The sequence below is a fragment of the Terrapene carolina genome, unplaced genomic scaffold, assembly GCF_002925995.2.
Source record: "Terrapene carolina triunguis isolate 2854851 unplaced genomic scaffold, T_m_triunguis-2.0 Scaffold62, whole genome shotgun sequence".
Classification (NCBI taxonomy): domain Eukaryota; kingdom Metazoa; phylum Chordata; order Testudines; family Emydidae; genus Terrapene; species Terrapene triunguis.
In genome coordinates, this window is record NW_020664413.1 from 37,277,377 (window position 1) to 37,297,499 (window position 20,123).

The 20,123-nt window shown below is 41.1% G+C and overlaps 1 protein-coding gene across 2 annotated transcripts in view; it reads right to left on the reverse strand.

Annotated features, from left to right (window-relative positions):
- Positions 1-10,298: 10,298 nt before the first annotated feature.
- METTL8 (methyltransferase like 8) overlaps positions 10,299-20,123 on the reverse strand; it is a 41,251-nt gene continuing 31,426 nt past the window's right edge. For both annotated transcript variants that reach the window (XM_026647566.2, XM_026647563.2), the window contains 5 exons: positions 19,751-19,814; positions 19,274-19,413; positions 15,546-15,652; positions 15,378-15,443; positions 10,299-10,679 (listed from right to left, as the gene is read on the reverse strand). In XM_026647566.2, coding sequence (XP_026503351.1) covers positions 10,516-10,679; positions 15,378-15,443; positions 15,546-15,652; positions 19,274-19,413; positions 19,751-19,814 — 541 coding nt within the window. In that variant the 3' untranslated portion in view covers positions 10,299-10,515. The remainder of the gene's footprint in view (positions 10,680-15,377; positions 15,444-15,545; positions 15,653-19,273; positions 19,414-19,750; positions 19,815-20,123) is intronic.

Here is a 20,123-nt window from a genome sequence, read left to right on the forward strand (position 1 = left end):
TTATTTTCTCTACCTTTACCTGCCTTTTGTACTTGTTTTCTTGGTAACTTTGATGGTGTTGATCCTGTGTGATATTGAATCTTTAGATCTTTTTTTTTCTCTTACCATGTGATGCATGTGGAAGCTGGGCAAAAAGTACATCCCACTGACAAAAACAAGTGAAAAACCAAAGCTCGATTCCAGCCTGTTTGTGAACACAACAAATTTGGTATTTTTACTACAATGTTTTTGCTATGGCAAAACTGCTTTATCTTCCAACAAAGCCCCTTATCTGTTCCCATTGGCAACTTTATGAGGCCAAGGACCAAAAACCTGCTGAAACACAAAGGCTTTTGCCTCTTAAAAAAGGACAATAGGCATGTACCTTATGAAAGAACGAGCTCAGATCTCAAGAGATCAATACTATTGTTCCAAGTAACATCCCTTTTCTATAGTAGGGACATTCTGTACATTACACCCAATTTTTCCTTCTCCCTGTAAATTAATTATAAACCATTCTTAGGTTTGGTTGCACTTTCCCCTACAATTCTCTCCGTGGTTTCTTTCTGCCTCCTGTTGCAACCACTACATTGGACCCTCTCCCCCTCTTTGGCAATACTGGTGGCATCTGTTCTCCATACCAGCACTAGAGTATTTGCAAATTCTTTGAGACTACATCCTTGATTACTACTTAAAAAAAGTTAAATTTCATAAACCAAGACACAGAGTGTTATACAGGTTAAAGAGTTTCCAGTTTGCATCTGGACAGAACATCTGCCTTCTTCCTTGGGCTGTCAAGCAATTAAAAAAAATTAATTGTGCGATTAAAAAGATTAATCATATGATTAATCGTGCCGCTAAACAATAAAATACCATTTATTTTAAATATTTTTAGATGTTTACTACATTTTCAAATATATTAATTTCAATTACAACACAGAATACAAAGTGTACAGTGCTCACTTTATATTTTTTATTACAAATATTTGCACTATAAAAAAATTGTATTTTTCAATATTCATACATTTCAATTTTCAATATTTTTCATCTCTTTATCATGAAAGTTGAACTTACAAATGTAGAATTATGTACAAAAAAACCTGCATTCAAAAATAAAACAATGTAAAACTTTAGAGCCTACAAGTCCACTCAGTTCTACTTTTTGGTCACCCAGTAACTCAGACAAACAAAGTTGGTTACAATTTGCAAGAGATAATGCTGCCTGCTTCTTGTTTACAATGTCACCTGAAAGTGAGAACAGGCGTTCGCATGGCACTGTTGTAGCTGGCGTTGCAAGATATTTACGTGCCAGATGCGCTAAAGATTCCCTTCATGCTTCAACCACCATTCCAGAGGACATGCTTCCATGCTGATGATGGGTTCTGCTTGATAACGATCCAAAGCAGTGCGGACTGATGCATTCATTTTCATCATCTGAGTCAGATGCCACCAGCAGAAGGTTCATTTTCTTTTTTGGTGGTTTGGGTTCTGTAGTTTCCGCATCAGAGTGTTGCTCTTTTAAGACATCTAAAAGCATGCTCCACACCCCGTCCCTCTCAGATTTTGGACGGCACTTTAGATTCTTAAACCTTGGGTCGAGCGCTGTAGCTATTTTTAGAAATCTCACATCAGTACCTTCTTTGCGTTTTGTCAAATCTGCTGTGAAAGTGTTCTTAAAATGAACATGTGCTGGGTCATCATCCGAGACTGCTATAACATGAAATATAGGCAGAATGCAGGTAAAACAGAGCAGAAGACATCCAGTTCTCCCCCCAAGGAGTACAGTCACAAATTTAATTGACGCATTTTTTTTTTAAATGAGCATAGTCAGCATGTCCTCTGGAATGGTGGCTGAAGCATGAAGGGAATGTTTAGCGCATCTGGCACGTAAATACCTTGCAATGCCGGCTACAAAAGTGCCATGCAAATGCCTGTTCTCACTTTCAGGTGACATTGTAAATAAGAAGCAGGCAGCAGTATCTCCAGTCAGTGTAAACAAACTTGTTTGTCTTAGAGATTGGCAGAATAAGAAGTAGGACTGAGTGGACTTGTAGGCTCTAAAGTTTTACACGGTTTTGTTTTTGAGTGCAGTTAGGTAATAAAAAAAAATCTGCATTTGTACGTTACACTTTCATGATAAAGAGATTGCACTTCAGTACTTGTATGAGGTGAATTGAAAAATACTATTTCTTTTATCATTTTTACAGTGCAAGTATTTGTAATAAAAAAGAATATAAAGTGAGCACTGTGCACTTTGTATTCTGTGTTGTAATTGAAATCAACATCTAAAACTATTTAATAAATTTCAATTGGTATTCTATTGTTATAAGTGCAATTAATCGCGATTAATTTTTTTTTTAGTTAACTGCAATTAATTGACAGCCATACTTCTTTCATTCCTCCCCTTATCAATTTTTATAACATTTCAGACTACTCTGATCATTTGTTTTTCCATTGGAGTAACCACAGTCCTATACTTATTAGCCTATCCTATGGCTTCTGAAACGGCCACCATTCAGCACTCTAACTGCAATGCATGGAGCAGAAACAGCCAATAAATGAAGCCTGTATTGTTCCAGGCCTTAAGAGAATTCAACTGGTCAATCATGCCGAAAAGGAGTTTTTGTTTTATCTGGTGCCATATATTTGTTAAAACTAGAAACATATACACATACACACACAGATCCTATATCCATTATCAGCATATTATTCTAAGTCAGAGTGAATGGGTTTTTGTTAGTATGAGCCTATGAAAAATCCATGTTACCCACATACAAACAAGACTAACATCTCCTGGAGTTTAACAATGATCATCACCATCATCACTTAGGAACTTCCACAACCGAAAATGCTTTTTGTTTCAGCCATGCATAGAACCAGCTATAGGCGCCGACTCCGTGGATGCTCCGGGGCTGGAGCACCCATGGGGAAAAATTAGTGCGTGTTCTACACTCACCAGCAGCCAAGCTCCCCTCACCCCCCACCCCACCTCCTCCTCCTCCCCTTAGCGGGCCGCGTCCCCGCTCCTCCGCCTACCTCCCAGCATTTCCTGCCCGGCCGCCGCCAAACAACTGTTTGGCAGCGTTAGCACGCTCCAGGAGATGGGGAAGGAGCGGGAACGTGGCGTGCTCAGGGGAGGAGGCAGGGCCGGGGGTTTGGGGAAGGAGTTGGAATGGGGGCAGGGAAGGGGCGGGAAGAGACGGGGCCTCATGGAAGGGGTTGAGGCAAGGCTGGGGTTGGAGGGGGTGTCGAGCACTCACCTGAAAGAGGGGAAGTCGGCACCTAGGAACTAGCAACATAGTGTAGAAAGTTAATATAATGTATTAGCAGATGTGTATTTATGTTTACTCTTTCCTAAACTATGCAGATTGTACAATAGCCTAAAACCCGTAGCCAAATTTAGGGACTGGAGGAACACAGTGAAGCTTTAATCTCTGACTTGATTTATATTGCAGTTTAGTTACAGGCCTGAATTATGCCTTATATTAGATATCGCTGACTTGAAAGAAAAACAAATAGATGCTTTACTTTAGAGCATAACATCTGACATCAATGGGAGCTTTGAATGTACAAGGTATGCAGGATCAGGACCTAACATGGGATCCCTTACTGCTTTTGATCTGTGAGGCTTATCTGATTTTCTTAAAAATAAGCTGGTCCTTAACACTGCCAAGAGTAATAAAGATTCTTACCACCTCTTCCGCCAAGCAGGTGAATAGTGATTTTGCCATTTTAGAAGACAATCGTTTTTCTCAGTTTTGTAGTTAATATCTGATAGAAAAACTATGATGCTAAGACTGCACCATGCTTACCAGTCAGACAAAAATCAAAAGGGAGAAAGAAGAGACCTTGGGGACTCCACTGGCTGGATGGCATTCAAAGTTGCACGTGTTCAAAACCCTTTTAAAATATCACTGATGTTTGCTTATTCATTCACCTGCTTCTTGCCCTCTGTCACTGAATGTTAAGTGACTAAGACTGGAAGGATTCGTGTCTATTGCTTTAAATACTAGTTCAAGTGGTCGTATCTCATGGTCTGGCTTTGAAAAGCAACACCTGCCTCTCAGGGTGTTTTTTCTTTTTAAAACCACTTGAAATGTTTGTGTGTTCTGTGGATCTTATTTGCATCTCTCTACAGTGCAGATCATATTGCTTTGTGTCTGGATTCTAAGACATTGGGTGAGGACTCAAAAACCCATCTCTCTTCTGTGAATAATGATACAATATCCTGGATGCATCTATTATACTGACTTAACTATTGTTTATATTACGCTATTGTGATAATACGTCACACAATGGGTTTCTCTATCTTGCATCCTTCAGCTGTTTCAGAGCTGTTTCTGATTCAGACCAGGAGAAATAAGCAATTTTGGCTGCAATATGCTCCCCTTCACCCACATAAATGGAGGACTGCTTGTTTTTGACATTCCTTTCTTGTGTGATTTTCAGGTCACCACCTAAGGAGCTTTAAATATATTATATACGTTACAGTTATTATTCTATCTTTCTGTGACTTATGATCCTGTTGATTATGACCTGCAGTTACCTTTAGGCTTTTTGGTGTTATTCTGTATTTTAAAAGCAATCAATAAAAAAAAGTTTAATATTTCTTGTTTTGAAACTAAACAAAATGTGTCATTAATACATCAAAGATATAATTTGTTGACTTATGAATAGCAGATATTTTGGAGTTGATGACATCTTCTGAATTAATATGATATATTGGTAAGGATTACATTAGAGCTGGATATGTCTGAAGACATATGAAAAAGACTTTTCTGCACTATAGTCTAGTAAGCTGACATTACTTTAACAGGACGTGTGATGCAGAGTCAATCCATCTCTCATTCAAGGATGTTAATGGAACACTCAGAAGGAGTCTGTTGTCCTTACCAGACTGAACCCAAAATATCAGAGGGAGGCAAGCTGGAAAACCTCTGAAACTGGACTCATAGTGTTTTGTCACCATGAGAGTCCTGCTGGGTTTGAAAGATGAATGAATAAGGATTAGATACTAAATCACTGTTTATAGTTTAAATGTAGAGCACATGATCAGTCATCCTTTAAAGTGGAAAAATATTGTTTTAAAGTACATTATCTAATAATCTTTAAAATTTAGATTTATAATAAAATTTTGTTTATTTCACTGTTAATCATTCAACCAACAGGCACTTTCCCATGCTCTGAATGCCCTTGCAACAATTGAAAATTACATTAATATTTTTTTAAAAACCAATAAATATCATATACATATAGTGGACTGCTCATCCCTCTACGAATAAGATCAATAAATTTGCCTGGCCAAAATAACATATTATACAGTTAGATGGATAATGCCAATATTACATTGTGTTGATTTGTTGCATTTTTTAACTAATTTGTCTTTTGCATGAGGTGTCCTGAGGTGCTGACCAGCTGTGGTCAGGAAAGATCTCAACACTTTTTGCAGTGGTAGGGATGTTAACCCTCCTTATGTCCTGGTTAAATTTCAATTGGGGGTAATTACATTCTGTCTCCTGAAGATCCCCATTATAGTTCACAATAAAAGCGATATTCTTCACTTCTTGTCCTAAACAGTGGTGTAGCATATCTCTGCAGTTATAGAGCTACCATATTTCACCCTACATGTGGCTAAGTCTCAATGGTGGATAAATGATTTAGTGCCAAACATTGCAGGCATAGTGCACACAAAATTCCCACTGACTTCCACAGGAGCTACATGTTTATCAGGAATACAGGATCAGGTCCATAAAATTCTTCTGTGTGAAATGTAGAAAACAAGGACTTACGTTTCTGTAATCTACCCCAGGGCCTAACAAGGGTCTAGAAATTTAACAAAAGTACATTTTAGATGAATGGGAAGGAAAGTGGTTTGGATGATCTAGTAAGGTCTTTTCCATCTATAACTCCTGCGATTTAAAATGCTATTGGTCTAAAATGATCACGGTAGATAAAAAGTTATGAAGACTTCATTTTGGCACTGAGAAGAATGGAAGAGATTAAGATGCAATGGGCATTATTTCCTACCTTCTACCATGCTATATGCTCTGAGAGGGAGGGGGAAGCTCAGACCTTTGCCACATATTTAAAATAACTTACCTGTACAGAATACATTAAAAGTGTAACAAAAATATTTTGACAAATTAGGGACATTTCACATCTACCATAATGGAAGGAATCATAGAAATGTAGGGTTGGAAAGGACTTCAAGGGGCTCATGTAGTTCATCACCCTGCACTGAGGCAGGATTAAGTATACCTAGACCATCCCTGGCAGACATGTGTCTAACCTGTTCTTAAAAACTTCCAAGGACAGGGATTCCATAGCCCCCCTAAGTTGCCTGTTCCAGTGCTTAACTATCCTTATAGTTAGAAATGTTTTCCTACTATCTAACCTAAATCTCCCTTGCTGCAAATTAAACTAATTCCTTCTTCTCCTACCTTTGGTGGACAAGGAGAATAATTGGTCACCATCCTCTTTATAACAGTCCTTTACATATTTGAAGACTGTTATCATATCTCCCCCTTAGCCTTCTCTTATCTAGACTAAATATGCAAATTCCTCAACCTTCCCTCATAAATTATGTTTTCAAAACCTCTTATTTTTGTTGTTCTCCTCTGGAGTTTCTCCAATTTGTCCACATCTTTCTTAAAGTGTGGTCACAGTACTCCTAGTACCTTTTCTATAATTTTATCTTGCTTTATTTTTCAGCGTCCAGAAATCAGCTGTTCGCTACCAGCAAACTAGGTGGCTGTTGCTTGCATATATAAATACAAATAAAAATACAATGGTTAGTTAGGCCAGACTCAAACAACAAAAGGAAAGAAAGCTAAAAGCTTGATGGGAAATGTGCATGTGTAACGCCCGTAATGTCTGGCCCCAAATACTTTACCCTCCACTGAGACTTAACCGCCTGTAGGGTGCAATGTGGTAGTTGTATAATATTTTGATACAAACACCACCAACCTTCCAAACAAAAGGTGCTTCTGGTAATACTTACTTCATCTTTTAATAAGGTTCTCTGTAAACCAATACTTCTGATTAAGGAGAGAGATGATATGTATCAGAATAAGTATGTCTGTGAACTGGTAAAATAAATTGATTTGGCGCTGATCGTCTATATCTATCTATCTAAAAAGATTCCAGGAATGTCATTCTGAAGCCTAAAATGGCTGCTGAGTACTGTGAAGCAATGGAGGCAGCTACAAGCTCTTTTTGGTCGGAATATCACCAGGTCGAATCATCATTGGGTTTTGTGGTCTGTTACCATCCAGTTTTTAAGAACACAGCTATTCTGACTTTACAAATTACACCTGCACAGCCATAGTAAGGCATGTGTCTGTGCCATGCCAAGAGTCCTAAACCAGCGTGATATCAGAGGTAATTCAACCAGTCACCATTCTTACTCTACAGCTAATTTGCATGCAACAACTTAACTGGTTGTATGAGGGAGACCACACAGATGGTGGATTTCTTGGCCCAAATGCCACACCTGTGTGCCCAACTGTCACCTGCAAAAATCAACACAAATCTCCAGTACGCCCCCAACAAACACAAATCAACACAACCACTCTCAACCAGCATACATAAGAATCCCAAACAGACATTGCCCTTCACTGAAGCATACACTTATTCACCACCTACATAAATTAACACAAATCTCCCAGCACAATGCTCCCAGACACAAATCAAATCAACACAACCAGCATACACTCCAAATACACCTAGTCCTTCACTGTAGAACAACCCCTCCTCTTCTGCTACCCTTACAAATCAACACAACTCACCCAGCAAACACAACCCCCACACAAATCACCACAGCCACCCACACAACCACCCCATACATCACTCTCATGCCTCGAATGTCTATGGAGTCAGTGTGAAGAGATGGAAACAGCTACAGGCATGGTTGAAAGCCATTTTTGTTTAGCATATCACCAGGTTCAAACAGCACTGAGATTCGTGGTCTGTTACTGTCCAATTTTTAAGTTCTCTGTCATTTTCCACACAACTTTACGAATTACTCCTGCATGACAACATGGGCTTTCAGCTACTAGCCTAGAATATATTGCTGACATTAATTCTTCAATGTGTGCAGACTATTTAGATTAACCTGAGAATGCTCCGTTTATCATTGTATCATGAGCTAAATGAACCTGACAGATGATGTCCTTATAGAAAAATAACTCTGAGGACAAAAGCCAAGGACTTTGTTAGCACAGGACAGTTATTATTGAGTTAACAGGACTCACCCTATTGAGTTAACAGGACACTTGCTTATTTCTTAAGCATAAATCCCTATGCTCTGTCTACTGCCCTTGGAATCCCTGGATTTATCTCTGCAATGACCCTTTGTGGCCTGTCAGGGCACGACTCATACAGCCAGGGGTCTCTGCTGATAGGTTTGCTGTCTCTTGCAAGGTCCAATGTAGCAGTGCTTTAGCCCTCTAGCCAAGTCACACTTCAGTCCTACCCCTTCCAGGGTATTAAGGTTCATAAGAAATCAGAAAAAAAAACCACCTCAAAACCATGGTATGATGAACCTGCTGAACCTGCAGTGCTTGTCTTCAATCAGGATTTCAACCAGTCTTCCAGTGTCTGGTCATCCCTTCCGCCAGGAGGTGAGGTGAGGCAAGGTGACCTCAACCTCAGTTTCTGTCTGCAACCAGGCTTCTCTCACAGCAAGAGAAGCCGAGCTCTGATCTCCTTCCTGGTCAGCCTTGAATTGGGATAAGTTTCCTCCTTTTAACTCCCCTCCTCCAGGCCTGACATCTCCTGCAGGTACAGCGGGGCAAGGCCAATTGGGTCCGAAGGCTCTCATTAGCCCTCTCCTTCCCAGTGTTAGGTGTTTCTGCCCATCACAGTCCCCAACAAACATGACTGCCTCAACTTCTGCCTCCTTCCCCTACCTCATCCCAGTCTTCTCAATAAACCTATATCCCCGACTGCTACTTAGCCATTGGGGAAGGCTTAGCTCCCTCATCTAATTAAATACAATCCTTTTTAGCTTCATTATACTGTATTTAACATTTCAGTTTAGGTGGGGTAACTAGATAGGGAGGAGATAAGAAGTTGGACTTGGCATGTTAGTTGTGAGCACGTAGCTGGGGAGTGGAGTTCTGAGACACGCAGCCAACCAGAATGGAGCAACTGAATGATGAAAGATATTGAAGAATTTGGCTAATGTCCCTCAGAGGATGGACTGCCTACTGTTAGTAAGAAATAACAAGTCTTTATGCAAATCAAAAAGGAAAGAAGGGACAAACTCCGTCAGAGGAACCCATCTTCAGATAGAGGAACAGAAGGCATATGCACAAAGACAGTTCCTCCAAGAGATGAGGATCCACTTGTGAAATGCAGAAAGACTGTGGTGTAGGACAGTGGCTCTCAACCAGGGGTACATGTACTTCCAGGGGGTACATCAACTCATATAGATATTTGCCTAGTTTTACAACAAGCTACATAAAAGCACTAGTGAAGTCAGTACAAACTAAAATTTCATACACTGTCTTGTTTATACTGCTTTATATACTATACACTGACATGCAAGTACAATATATGTATTTCAATTGATTTATAATTATATGGTAAAAATGAAAAAGTAAACAATTTTTCAGTAATACTGTACTGTCACACTTTTGTATTTTTATGTTTGATTTTGTAAGCAGTTTTTAAGTGAGGTTAAACTTGGGGGTATGAAAGACAAATGAGACTCCTGAAAGGGGTACAGTAGTCTGGAAAGGTTGAGAGCCCCTGGTGTAGGGGATTTCTCAAAGTATGTCTACATGGCAATAAAGCACTTGCGATTGGTCCAAGTCGGCTGAATCAAGCTCCTGGAGCTTGGGCTGCTGGACTATAAAATTGCAGTTTTTTTAAATGTTTGGGTTTGAACTTGGGCTGGAGCCCAGGCTCTGAGACCACGCGAGGAGAGAGGGTAGGAGCAGCGATAACAATAATAATAATATATAAAGATATACCTATCTCCTAGAACTGGAAGGGACCTTGAAAGGTCATCGAGTCCAGCCCCCTGCCTTCACTAGCAGGACCAAGTACTGATTTTTGCCCCAGATCCCTAAGTGGCCCCCTCAAGGATTGAACTCACAACCTTGGGTTTAGCAGGCCAATGCTCAAACCACTGAACTATCCCTCCCCCTATGAGAACTGGCATTCCTGTGCTCAAACCATATAAGACAATTCCATTTCAGTCTAAAATTCTCTTCACAAATTATGAGAATTGCAGCAGCAAGTTGACTTGTTATATTTTAATATTGTTTGACTATTCAAACCAAATAATAAGAGGTCATTGAGATATGAATAGGTTAGTGCACAGCCATTTTATTATGTATACAAGCAGAGACAAAAGACATTTTTCCACATCACTTCTTAACAACAAAAAAGTACATTTTTTTAAGAAAATGCTTTCAGTTCAACATTTTTCCTGCCTTTTCAGCAGTTAACACCGGATCCACAGGAAATATATATGCACTCACTTGTTTTGGTCTCTGGGGAATCCTATATATTTTGCTATGAGGGTGCCTATTGGCAGCTATTCTGAGGTGGCTGAAATGGTTTTTGGAACTTGCCTTGTATCCAAACTCGCTGCATTTTCACTTTTTTCTTCCTGTTGACTTGTAATCGTCGATCAACTAGATTCTGCACTTCAACTAACCCAGCCAGGGTAAACATGTTGTGGACCTCATCTGTTCCCAAAATGAGAAGTAGAATTATTATAATTAAAAAAAAAAACAAAAACTGATACAGCCAGTTAAAGAATTTACCAATTTAACACATATACTGTAGTTCATCAGAGCTGGAATCAGCTCTACTTTGTCATCTGATAACCCAGAGCTAGAACAGTCCATGAGAAATCCTTCTGTAAAAGAGACAACCTTTGTGGCATCACTGAGTTATAATACAGTATAAAATCTCACACCTTGGGTCCAGAACATATTGCTCATAGTATATAACAACCTTTCTTCAGGGCTCTAAGTTACACTGGATTTGAGGAAGGCAAATATATGACATTTTGATCATTCTGGATATGTCTACACTGCAACAAAAAACTTGCAGCACCAAGTCTCAGAGCCTGGGTCAATTAACTAGGGCTTAGGGGCTTGGGCAGTGGGGCTAAAAATTGCACTGTAGACATTTGGGCTCAGGCTGGAGCATGGGCTCTGACAATCCCCTCAAGGGGTCTCAGAGCCCCACAGCCTGAGCCCCACAAGCCTGAGTCAGATGACGGGCCAGCCACAGCCGTGCTGCAGGTCTTATTGCAGTGTAGACGTACCCCTTGATTTCCACAGTAAAGTATAAAAACTACTGTATAAAACTACCTTTAACATCTTCTGTGGTGAGTCCCAACTGCTAATGCCAATATCATTCTCTGTCACTGCACAACCTCAGCTAAGTGCTGTCTTCTACTGATAAGCAGGTGCTACTAATCTGGCTGGGCACCCCTTTCAGTCACCCCCTGGACTGCTGGGTAGGGAATGTAAGCCTTTGTGTCCCTGATCTCAGAATGTTTTAAGCCCGTGGAGCCTGAATGGAGTCCAGCCACTGCCCCAAGGCACGCTCTCTGTCTGTGTCTACACTGCATACTCCTTTCATCATACATACTTGCATAGCCCCCCCCCAGCACAAGTAACAGCAGCAGCATAGCCAGTGAGGCCCAGTATAGGCAAGTGGAGAAAAGACACTTCTGAAGGTGTGGATATGTATGCTTTCTACTCACCCAAGCCCTGCCTCTCCAGCTACACTGCCATTTTGAGCAATGTGATGTCCCACTGCTGGAGCCTTTCCACTCTGCAGGAAGAGACTCCACCAGCGGAGAAAGGCTCTGGCAGGGGAAGGAGGCGGGGGAAAGGCTCCACCAGCTCCCCGCTGCTGGAACCTTTGCCCTCTGCCAGAGTCTCTTCCATGAGATGAGGAAAGGTTCTGGCAGGGGGGAGGCAGCAGGGAAAGGCCCCACCGCCATGAAAGGCTCCAGCAGCAAGGAAAGGCTTTGCCAGTTCCCCGCTGCTGGAGCCTTCCCCACAGTAGAGAAAGACTTCAGAAGGGAGGAAAAGCTCTGACAGAACCTTTTCTCAATGCCTCCCCCCTGCCAGAGCCTTTCCTTGCTGTAGTGAAGGGCTCCGACAGCAGGGAGTTTTCCTTGCTGCCTCCTCTCTGCCACAGCCTTTCATTGAGACTCGTAGCTACACACGGCAGCGTGAACGCAGCTTGCTTTTTGCTGAGGAAGGTTGCTACATGCCACAGGCAGTGGTGTGTAGTGTAGATGAAGCCTCAGAGCACAGACCTGCTGCCTAGCACCCCATCCTGTGAACTCCATCTTAAAGGTCTGAAGCTTCTGATTAAAGTTTAACTTCCTCAAGGGCACACAGCAGTTGTGAAGCAGTTAACACAAACATACACTTTGCACAAAGTCTAACACATTAATACTCTTTTATAGTTAATCACATAGAAAATAAAGGGAGTACAGCTCATACAAAACAAAGAACACCACACACCCTGCCGCAATTTCCTTCCCACTACAGGGCATTCTTTGCACTGGGGAGTCCCTTGGGTTGTCCAGAGTCCTTGGGGCCATCTGGGCTCAGATAAGTGGGCAGAGCTCCACTGCCCCCATGAGGCTGCTACATGCTGGATGACTTTGCTGCCTCCTATCTCATGCTTTCTTTTCCTATCTGGACCTCTCTGTTCCTGTGTGGCTTGCTATTTAAATCCCCTCCCCCTCTTTTGTTCTGTGCTTTATGTCACTTTTCACTGCTCCTACCTCCAAGGGGTGAAGCTAAAACTGTTTTTCTAAGGATGCAGCTGCTTTTTAGAATAGCCTCTGTAGTCAAAGTGCCATCATTAACATTAAATATTCCCCAGTGTTACTCTCACATGTGTACCTGCTACAGGATCTGTCAGCAATGGTGGATCCACATACATACAGGCACTCATGACCCAGCAGTTTTTAATAACACAACTTCACCATAGCAACCAGATTTTATAAGCTGTATAAATGGAGCCAGAATTTACCACAGTAGGCACTCCCCATTTTCTGCTAAGGATTAAGAGATCCCTTGGCATGTTTGGGTTCCCCCTACCCCCCCCCCCCATCCCCATAGCTAATATCTTAATCCCTCCTACTCACTTCCCCAGTCTCATATTACACAGATGTCAGGCCAGACCCTTGGCTCTAGCTGTACTGCACACAGTGCAGGCCAGGGAGGTATAGGCAGCATAAAACTCCCCTTTGCGTTCCCCAAATCCTTGGCTGCTGGATGTAGGGCCAGTGTTCCTATGCCAGGTTTTGCTCGTTGCTAGCAGCCCTAAGAGGCCAACAGTCATTCACAGAGCCATGGGTGATTCTACTCAAGCCAGAGATACCTGCCAGAGACAGTCAGGATCTGCCAGAAGTAAAGCACCAGCACATGCTCTCCAGTCCATTATCTGGCCCAGCATGTTTACTTCAAGTATAAATGATATTTCAAACATCTCTTTCACAGTAGGAAGGATCTTTAAGAAAGCATTAGAGGTGAGACTCTTCAGAGGTCTCAAAATGTAGTAAAATTCCAGTAAAACTTGAATGTCCCCAGACCCATGGGAGGGGGAAGAGCCACATACTGAGACTGCTCTATGTATGGGTCATGGGAACACAATCAGCTCCTAAGAACCACTGTTTAGATGCTTAATGGTATTTCTTTAAGAGATCTGATTTTAGATCTCATGCCCTTGTTAATCAGGAGCTAGCACCATGCAAGTCAGAGCTAAATCCTGTGTAAAATTGCAGATGCTATCAAAAGTAGGTCGAAGGTTGTGACCCATAAACCCCTCAGTGCCAACTGGCAAGGGAGTTACAGGAATATCCTGATAATGGTATGTACATTCTGGTTTACCAAAGAATATCATGTGAGGTCTTAAACGAAAGCCAGGGTTACGCTGGTCATTAATATTGTTGTACAAGGTATGTACAAATACTATGTAAGGAGTTTTGTATGTATACTAAAAATATGTTCCTCAAGTCTGTATTAAGGCAGAGTTGACAAACAGGTTTCTGTCAGAGAAAGGATGTTTATTCACCTGTCTCTGTAGGTCTGCGTGCAAATTAAGCACTATAAGTTAACACAAAGGGAAGTCATTTACAAAGTCAGAGGGGAAATATGAAGTCAGCAGGAAGACATTGCACCTGAGAATAACCTACGGTGGGGATTGGCCAGATTCTGGAGGTACAGGCAATGAACTTTAGGGAATATAAAATGAAAGCAAGGAAGACACCCTTTATCCTACACCTAGGAAGTCATCGAGCAGTGCTATTGCATTCATGAAAATGGATCACAACCAGGCTTGGTTGAAGCACTGCAGAGGACATCTGGATGAGACAAACTTATTTAGATTGGAGATTAGCCTATTAAATTTAGTCTCTGTGGATTGTATTATGATTTTGTTTTATATAACCCATCTGTTTCCATTATACTTACTCACTACCTCTTAAATCTTGATTGCTGATAATAAACTTATTATTGTTTTCACTATAAATAAATCTCAGTGCTGTGGTGTTGTACAAGGAGATGATCCTGAGTTGAATCATTCAAGCTGGTGTGCACACTGTTCCTTGGGGACAGCAGGTCTGGTGTTACTATGGGTGTTCAGTAGATAAGGGGTTGAACACTACAGGGGAATGCTTCAAAGGGGATCAAGGACTCGTGTGCACCTATGGTTAACCTGCAAGGCAAAGTCAGGGCTGGCAGAGCCCAGAGGAGATTGTTGGGGTGGTTAACAGACTGGAGGTGTCAGGGAACTGAGAGTTAAGCACAAGCAATTCTCCCTCTCACTGGAGGCAGGGAGGTAACTAGGTGACTCATAGTCCTGGATACCCCAAGAATTATCATAAAGGTACCTAATTAGTTAAAACTGCTAATCTCCAGTAGGAAACTCCTCCCAGTATAGACCTACTTCTTGCTAAAATTGATCAACCCAGTCCTAAGAATTTAAAAAGAAGAAAATGGAAAAAATGGACTATACACTTTTTACTGGTCCCATAAAAACAATTGTGTGCTCCCTCTGCCAACTCTGTAGCTGTCATTCATTAATCTGATATAGCGACAGATATAAAGCAATGATGCTAGTGCAGAGGTAACTTATTTATAAAGGGTAAAGAGGCACTCAAACTACTGTTAAATTAAAATAGTTGAAGTATGATAACTTCAGCTTCAATGACACAGCTGAGGAAGGGAATCAAAGTCTGATGCTGGTAAAGAAAAGATCTTCCACAAAAATTAGCTTCTTGTTTTTGAAAAATGGAGAGTTAAAGGGGTATGAAAATTACTTACATGGCTTTTTAAGAGGCTTTGTACCCCATGTCATCTAAAGAGACACTCAGAACTTTTCTATAAAACTGAAATTTGTTTTACCTTCTGTAAAGAAATAAACTCTGGTACCGTCTCCTCGTACATAAAAATTCTCTGACAAGCAGCGGCCTAAAAGATAAAAATTGTGAATAGAATGACTGTGCTGTCCCTTTAAAAGATATGCAAAGTGAAAAATAAATACTAAACAAACAAATGTCTCTTAGGAAATACCTTTTTTAAAACGAAGCTGAGATGTATCGTATCTTCCGTAGTCTCGAAATAACAACATCCCTCCAGGTTTCAATAATTTGGCCAGTCTACTTACAACTCCTTGCATCCTTAGAAAATAAAATGTGACACTGGTGTAACTCCAAACATTGCTTTTCTCTTGTCACTAGGTTCAACATGTTGTTTTTGAGGTCTCAGTGAGAAGGGACTGTCTTCAATCACGTAAAAATGCCAGACACTAACAAACAGCTTTAGTAGGAAGAACAATTTTTTTTTTTTTACAAAGATGCAAAGGCACAAAAATGCAAAAGGAACTTTTATTAAATAATATAAAAAGGGGGGGAGAGGGAATGAGTCCTTTCCTCCTCTGTAGCAAAATATCAAGAATGGATTAAAGTAAGATTCTTGAGATCCAATCCCTCATGATCAGAGGAAGCCTGGACCTGCAGTGAGTTACAGGTAAAGCAGCAGGCAGTTGCGTGGCATACAGCTGAAAGAACAGCCGGCTACCAAGGTAGGATGGGTTGGGCTACCAGCTAGGATAGGGTGAATCGGGCTGTCTCTTTTGGCAGGAAGATCAAAGACTGTGGAGCAAGAGGCAGACAAGTAGCTCTCTCTCTAATCCAGCTATCTATCTAGGTATTTATACCATACACACAACAGCGGACTACGAGTGTCTATCCTAGGGGAATAAAAGGAAGAGTTTGAGATCTGTCGATGGAGGGGAATTTGGTAGGAGAAACTTGTCTGAAGATACTGGCAGGAAGCAGAGAGGGGAAAAGTCTAGCATCCTCTGAAGCCCTGAAATTTTGGTGGATCTGGGCCTTGTCTAGCATTAATCTACCCTTACCAAAGATCACCGAACCATTTGCATTTACTGTAGGAGTAAATGCCACGCTCATGAAAAGGCTCTTTGTTCTCCTCTCTCCTTTCTTTGGCCAGTTTACCTTGATTCCCGCTTGTTATTCTGTTAGTACCACTTTAGAAGGACTCAGAGCGGTAGCCGTGTTAGTCTGTATCAGCAAAAACAACACGGAGTCCTTGTGGCACCTTAGAGACTAACAAATTTATTTGGGCACAAGCTTTCGTGGGCTAAAACCCACTTCATCAGATGCATGGAGTGAACATGCAGAATATGCTTACTGTATCTTTCACTCCAAGTTTATGCCCAAATAAATTTGTTAGTCTCTAAGGTGCCACAAGGATGCCTCGTTTTTTCTTAGAAGGACTGTGTGTTCTGCAAGGCATGTGTAATCTGACAGGAGTTTAAAATTGAGCAAGCCTTAGATTAAAATGTAAAACACTCATCATTTAGGGCTCAACTGTGCCCTGGTCTTCCACAGCTGCACGGGGTAAAGTTACCTACACCCCTGCAGGGCCACAGAAGACTCTCTCACAACACAGCTCCTGGCACGGGGTCAGGGCAGTAGCTTCATTCCTGACACTCCCCTCCATCCCACAAGCAAGTGGATAAAGAGTGCGGAAGCAATGGCTCTACTCCTCCTACCAGCCAGCCAGCGGACCTGGCTGGGTGCTAAGTGGGGGAGGAGCGAGTATGCTGCACCCTGAAAAGAGCTGTTGTGAGATACATCCTCCTCTAATACAAGATATGAGCATTGAGGCACCGCACTTCCAAGAGGTGTCTCTGAGGTACAATGCCTCCTGGGCTCCTCCCCCAGCTCACACACTGGCTCATGCTTAAGGCTAACCCTAGAAGCACAATCTAGCAAGAGAGCAGAAGCCCAGTCTTGCTCCCACTGACTTTGAAGGTGCAGGATGAGGCCTTAACTAAGCAGAAAAGGAGAATTATGACCTAAGAAAAACCATTCAAAAAGAAATGAAATCCTGTGCTTAAATTCAGAAATAGAGGAAGACAAACATTTAAAGGGCCTCTGTTTTGTTCATACACAAAATTTGCACGTTTTTGCCCAAGCAAAAAAGGGGCAGCTGCATGTACAAACGGGCATAAGAGTTCTCAGAGCAAATAGGTGGGCACAGAATTAGAAACTCCGCACATGAAAATGTGTGTTCTGTGCACTCACATGGGGATATTGACAAATTCTACACGCACATGAAGTAGGAACCCTTTGAAAATTTGGTCCAGTATAAATACCACATGGCATGGAGAAAGGTTAATGGCTTCCAAATTAGCTTGTTTTTGAGAACAACATAATTTCAAAAGGGGTCTGCTAGCAGAAAAGAAGAGCATTGCTTTATAAAGTAAAAGAACAGCAACTGTCAAAACGAGAACACAATAGCTAACAACAAAGGTGCTGAATGAGAATGTATACATCCCAGAAACTTACATTTCCCAGGCACCCAAGTGTTTTATTTAAGGCTCTGCATTATCATTCTCTTGGTTTTCCTTCTCATTTCTTATATTTCAAGCTGTTAGACAATTGTTATAAAAATCAACAAGGGTCTAGATTACAATTTTTTTATGCAACCACTTTATTTCTTGGGGATATTGTAATGAAGAAAGTATCTTTTAGTACTTAAACTTTTGGAGACTGGATTATACTGCATAGGAATCTACACACAAAAATCTGTATGCATATACACATATAAATGCCCATGTCAGCATTCATTTGGCTAATCTTGGTGGCGGGGGAGGGGAATTGTATTCTTAAGGGTCACTGGGAAAAACACTCTCAGAAATTTTGTCTGTGAGCATTTTATCATTTCTCCCATAGACAAAAGGTGTGATAAAAATATATTTTGCCTGGTATCCTCCCCACTGCATTGCTGCACTTACACAAATTTCAATCTACTGTCTGAATTGTGTTTGGAATCTGCACCCAGGCTTAGCAAAACGCTCTTCTGCACATGACTCATATGCTCATCTTTGCACAAACAGGAAGGACAGATATGCTTTCTGGGAAAGATCGAGTTTCTGCAAAAGCTAATGATTAATAACTCAGCCATTCAGGCAAGAAAACAGTCCTCAAATGTAAAACTGACTCAGGTGAGTACTGTTCTAATGTTTGCTGAGCATGGATGTCCATATTTAATGCAGTTTTTAAAACAACACACTTACCATTACATGTGCAATATGCATTTCCTTTTGTACAATCTGGTTAAAGGAGCAGTTGAGTAGTAAGCGTGAATAATATATACCCTTTTGTATTTTTCCCCATGAGAAAGAATATTCTTTCAAAATTTGTCAGTGTTAGCTGGTTCTTTAGATATTGAGAGTTGCTTCAGTAATAAAGCTAATAGCTCCCAACCCAATATAGTGCAAATTAGATTAATTTGCCTAATCCAAACAAGCCAGGTACTCTTAAGTGATCTTCTTCATAAGAGGCCAATATGTATGCAGTTGTGTGCAACTAATGAATCGTAGCCTGGGTCTTTATCAACATGTTGTAAGTTGCTAAATCACAGATATTTGTTTTTGATCACCAAGAATAATTTCCCTCTGGGAGACTAGTAGCCTGTTTCTGAATTTGTAACTTTCTTGAAGCACTGTCACTTTTAATAGGTATATGTCTTGCAAGAAGAGGTTCATTTCATTTTGATGGTGACAGGAGACTCACTAATGAAGTAGTTTGACCAGCTTCTCTCTTAGATTCCGAAAAGGGGAAAGCGGCATTTAAAATGTCCTGCATTATACATAATGTAGCTTACTAAATAATAAATTCAAGATTCATCATCTCACTTTGATATTCTTGAAAACCACTAGTGATAAAAGAGCTTTAACACATTTGCTTTGCCCTTTAGTCTTCATTTACCTGTCAGGATGAATGGCAGAGAGCACAAAGACAAGGAGAATGACATCCTGGATCTCATCTGGAAAAGGGTAGGGTAAGGAATCATCACACACATCATGAACAAAGGCAGAACACCAGGCTGAATTGTAGGACAAGTGTGACTGTAATGATACAGATTAAGAGAAACACAGAGAGAACAGTAGTAGTCAGTCAATTTACCATGACCCAAGAAACGTTTTTTCGATTATTCAGTTTTGTAAAACATTTCTCATAAAGCTGATTCTGTTCTGGGATCTTGCTCAGGGCGAGAGACAGGCCCACTGGCGGCATTCGTTCCTCTCTCTGCAGAGAAGGACTTTGTTCTTTGGAGTATTAAAAACTCCAGTTCAAAGTTGTCAAAGCCATTGTGCTCCATTTCACAAGAATGGCCTCCTTGCAGCTTTCTGAATGACAGGCTCATGGGTACACCACGCTTTCTAAAGTGAAGACTTGAAATACCTTTACTAGCTCCACTGCTCCCGACGCAAAATCACAGCAGTACAGAAAGGCTCCAGGGGTATTGCTATGAACACAAAACAAACATGAATTAAAGAACTGCTATTGTACTAACCACATGCAGCTCTTTGGGGCACTCCACAGGTTTGATCAAAATCCCTTTCACTGGTCTCAGCAACATGCTTTATATTGTCCAGCACTAAGCAAACAGGCCAGAGCTATAGGAATATCTGCCAACAGTTCGTGGGGTGGGAATTGGGAGGGGGGGACACCAAGCTAGGAAGAAAGTAAGTGGAAAGCAAGAGAAGGAAGACAAGACTGGATGGAGTCACAGAGAGCCATCAAATACTTGTGACGATGCCCAGGTGCTGCATTG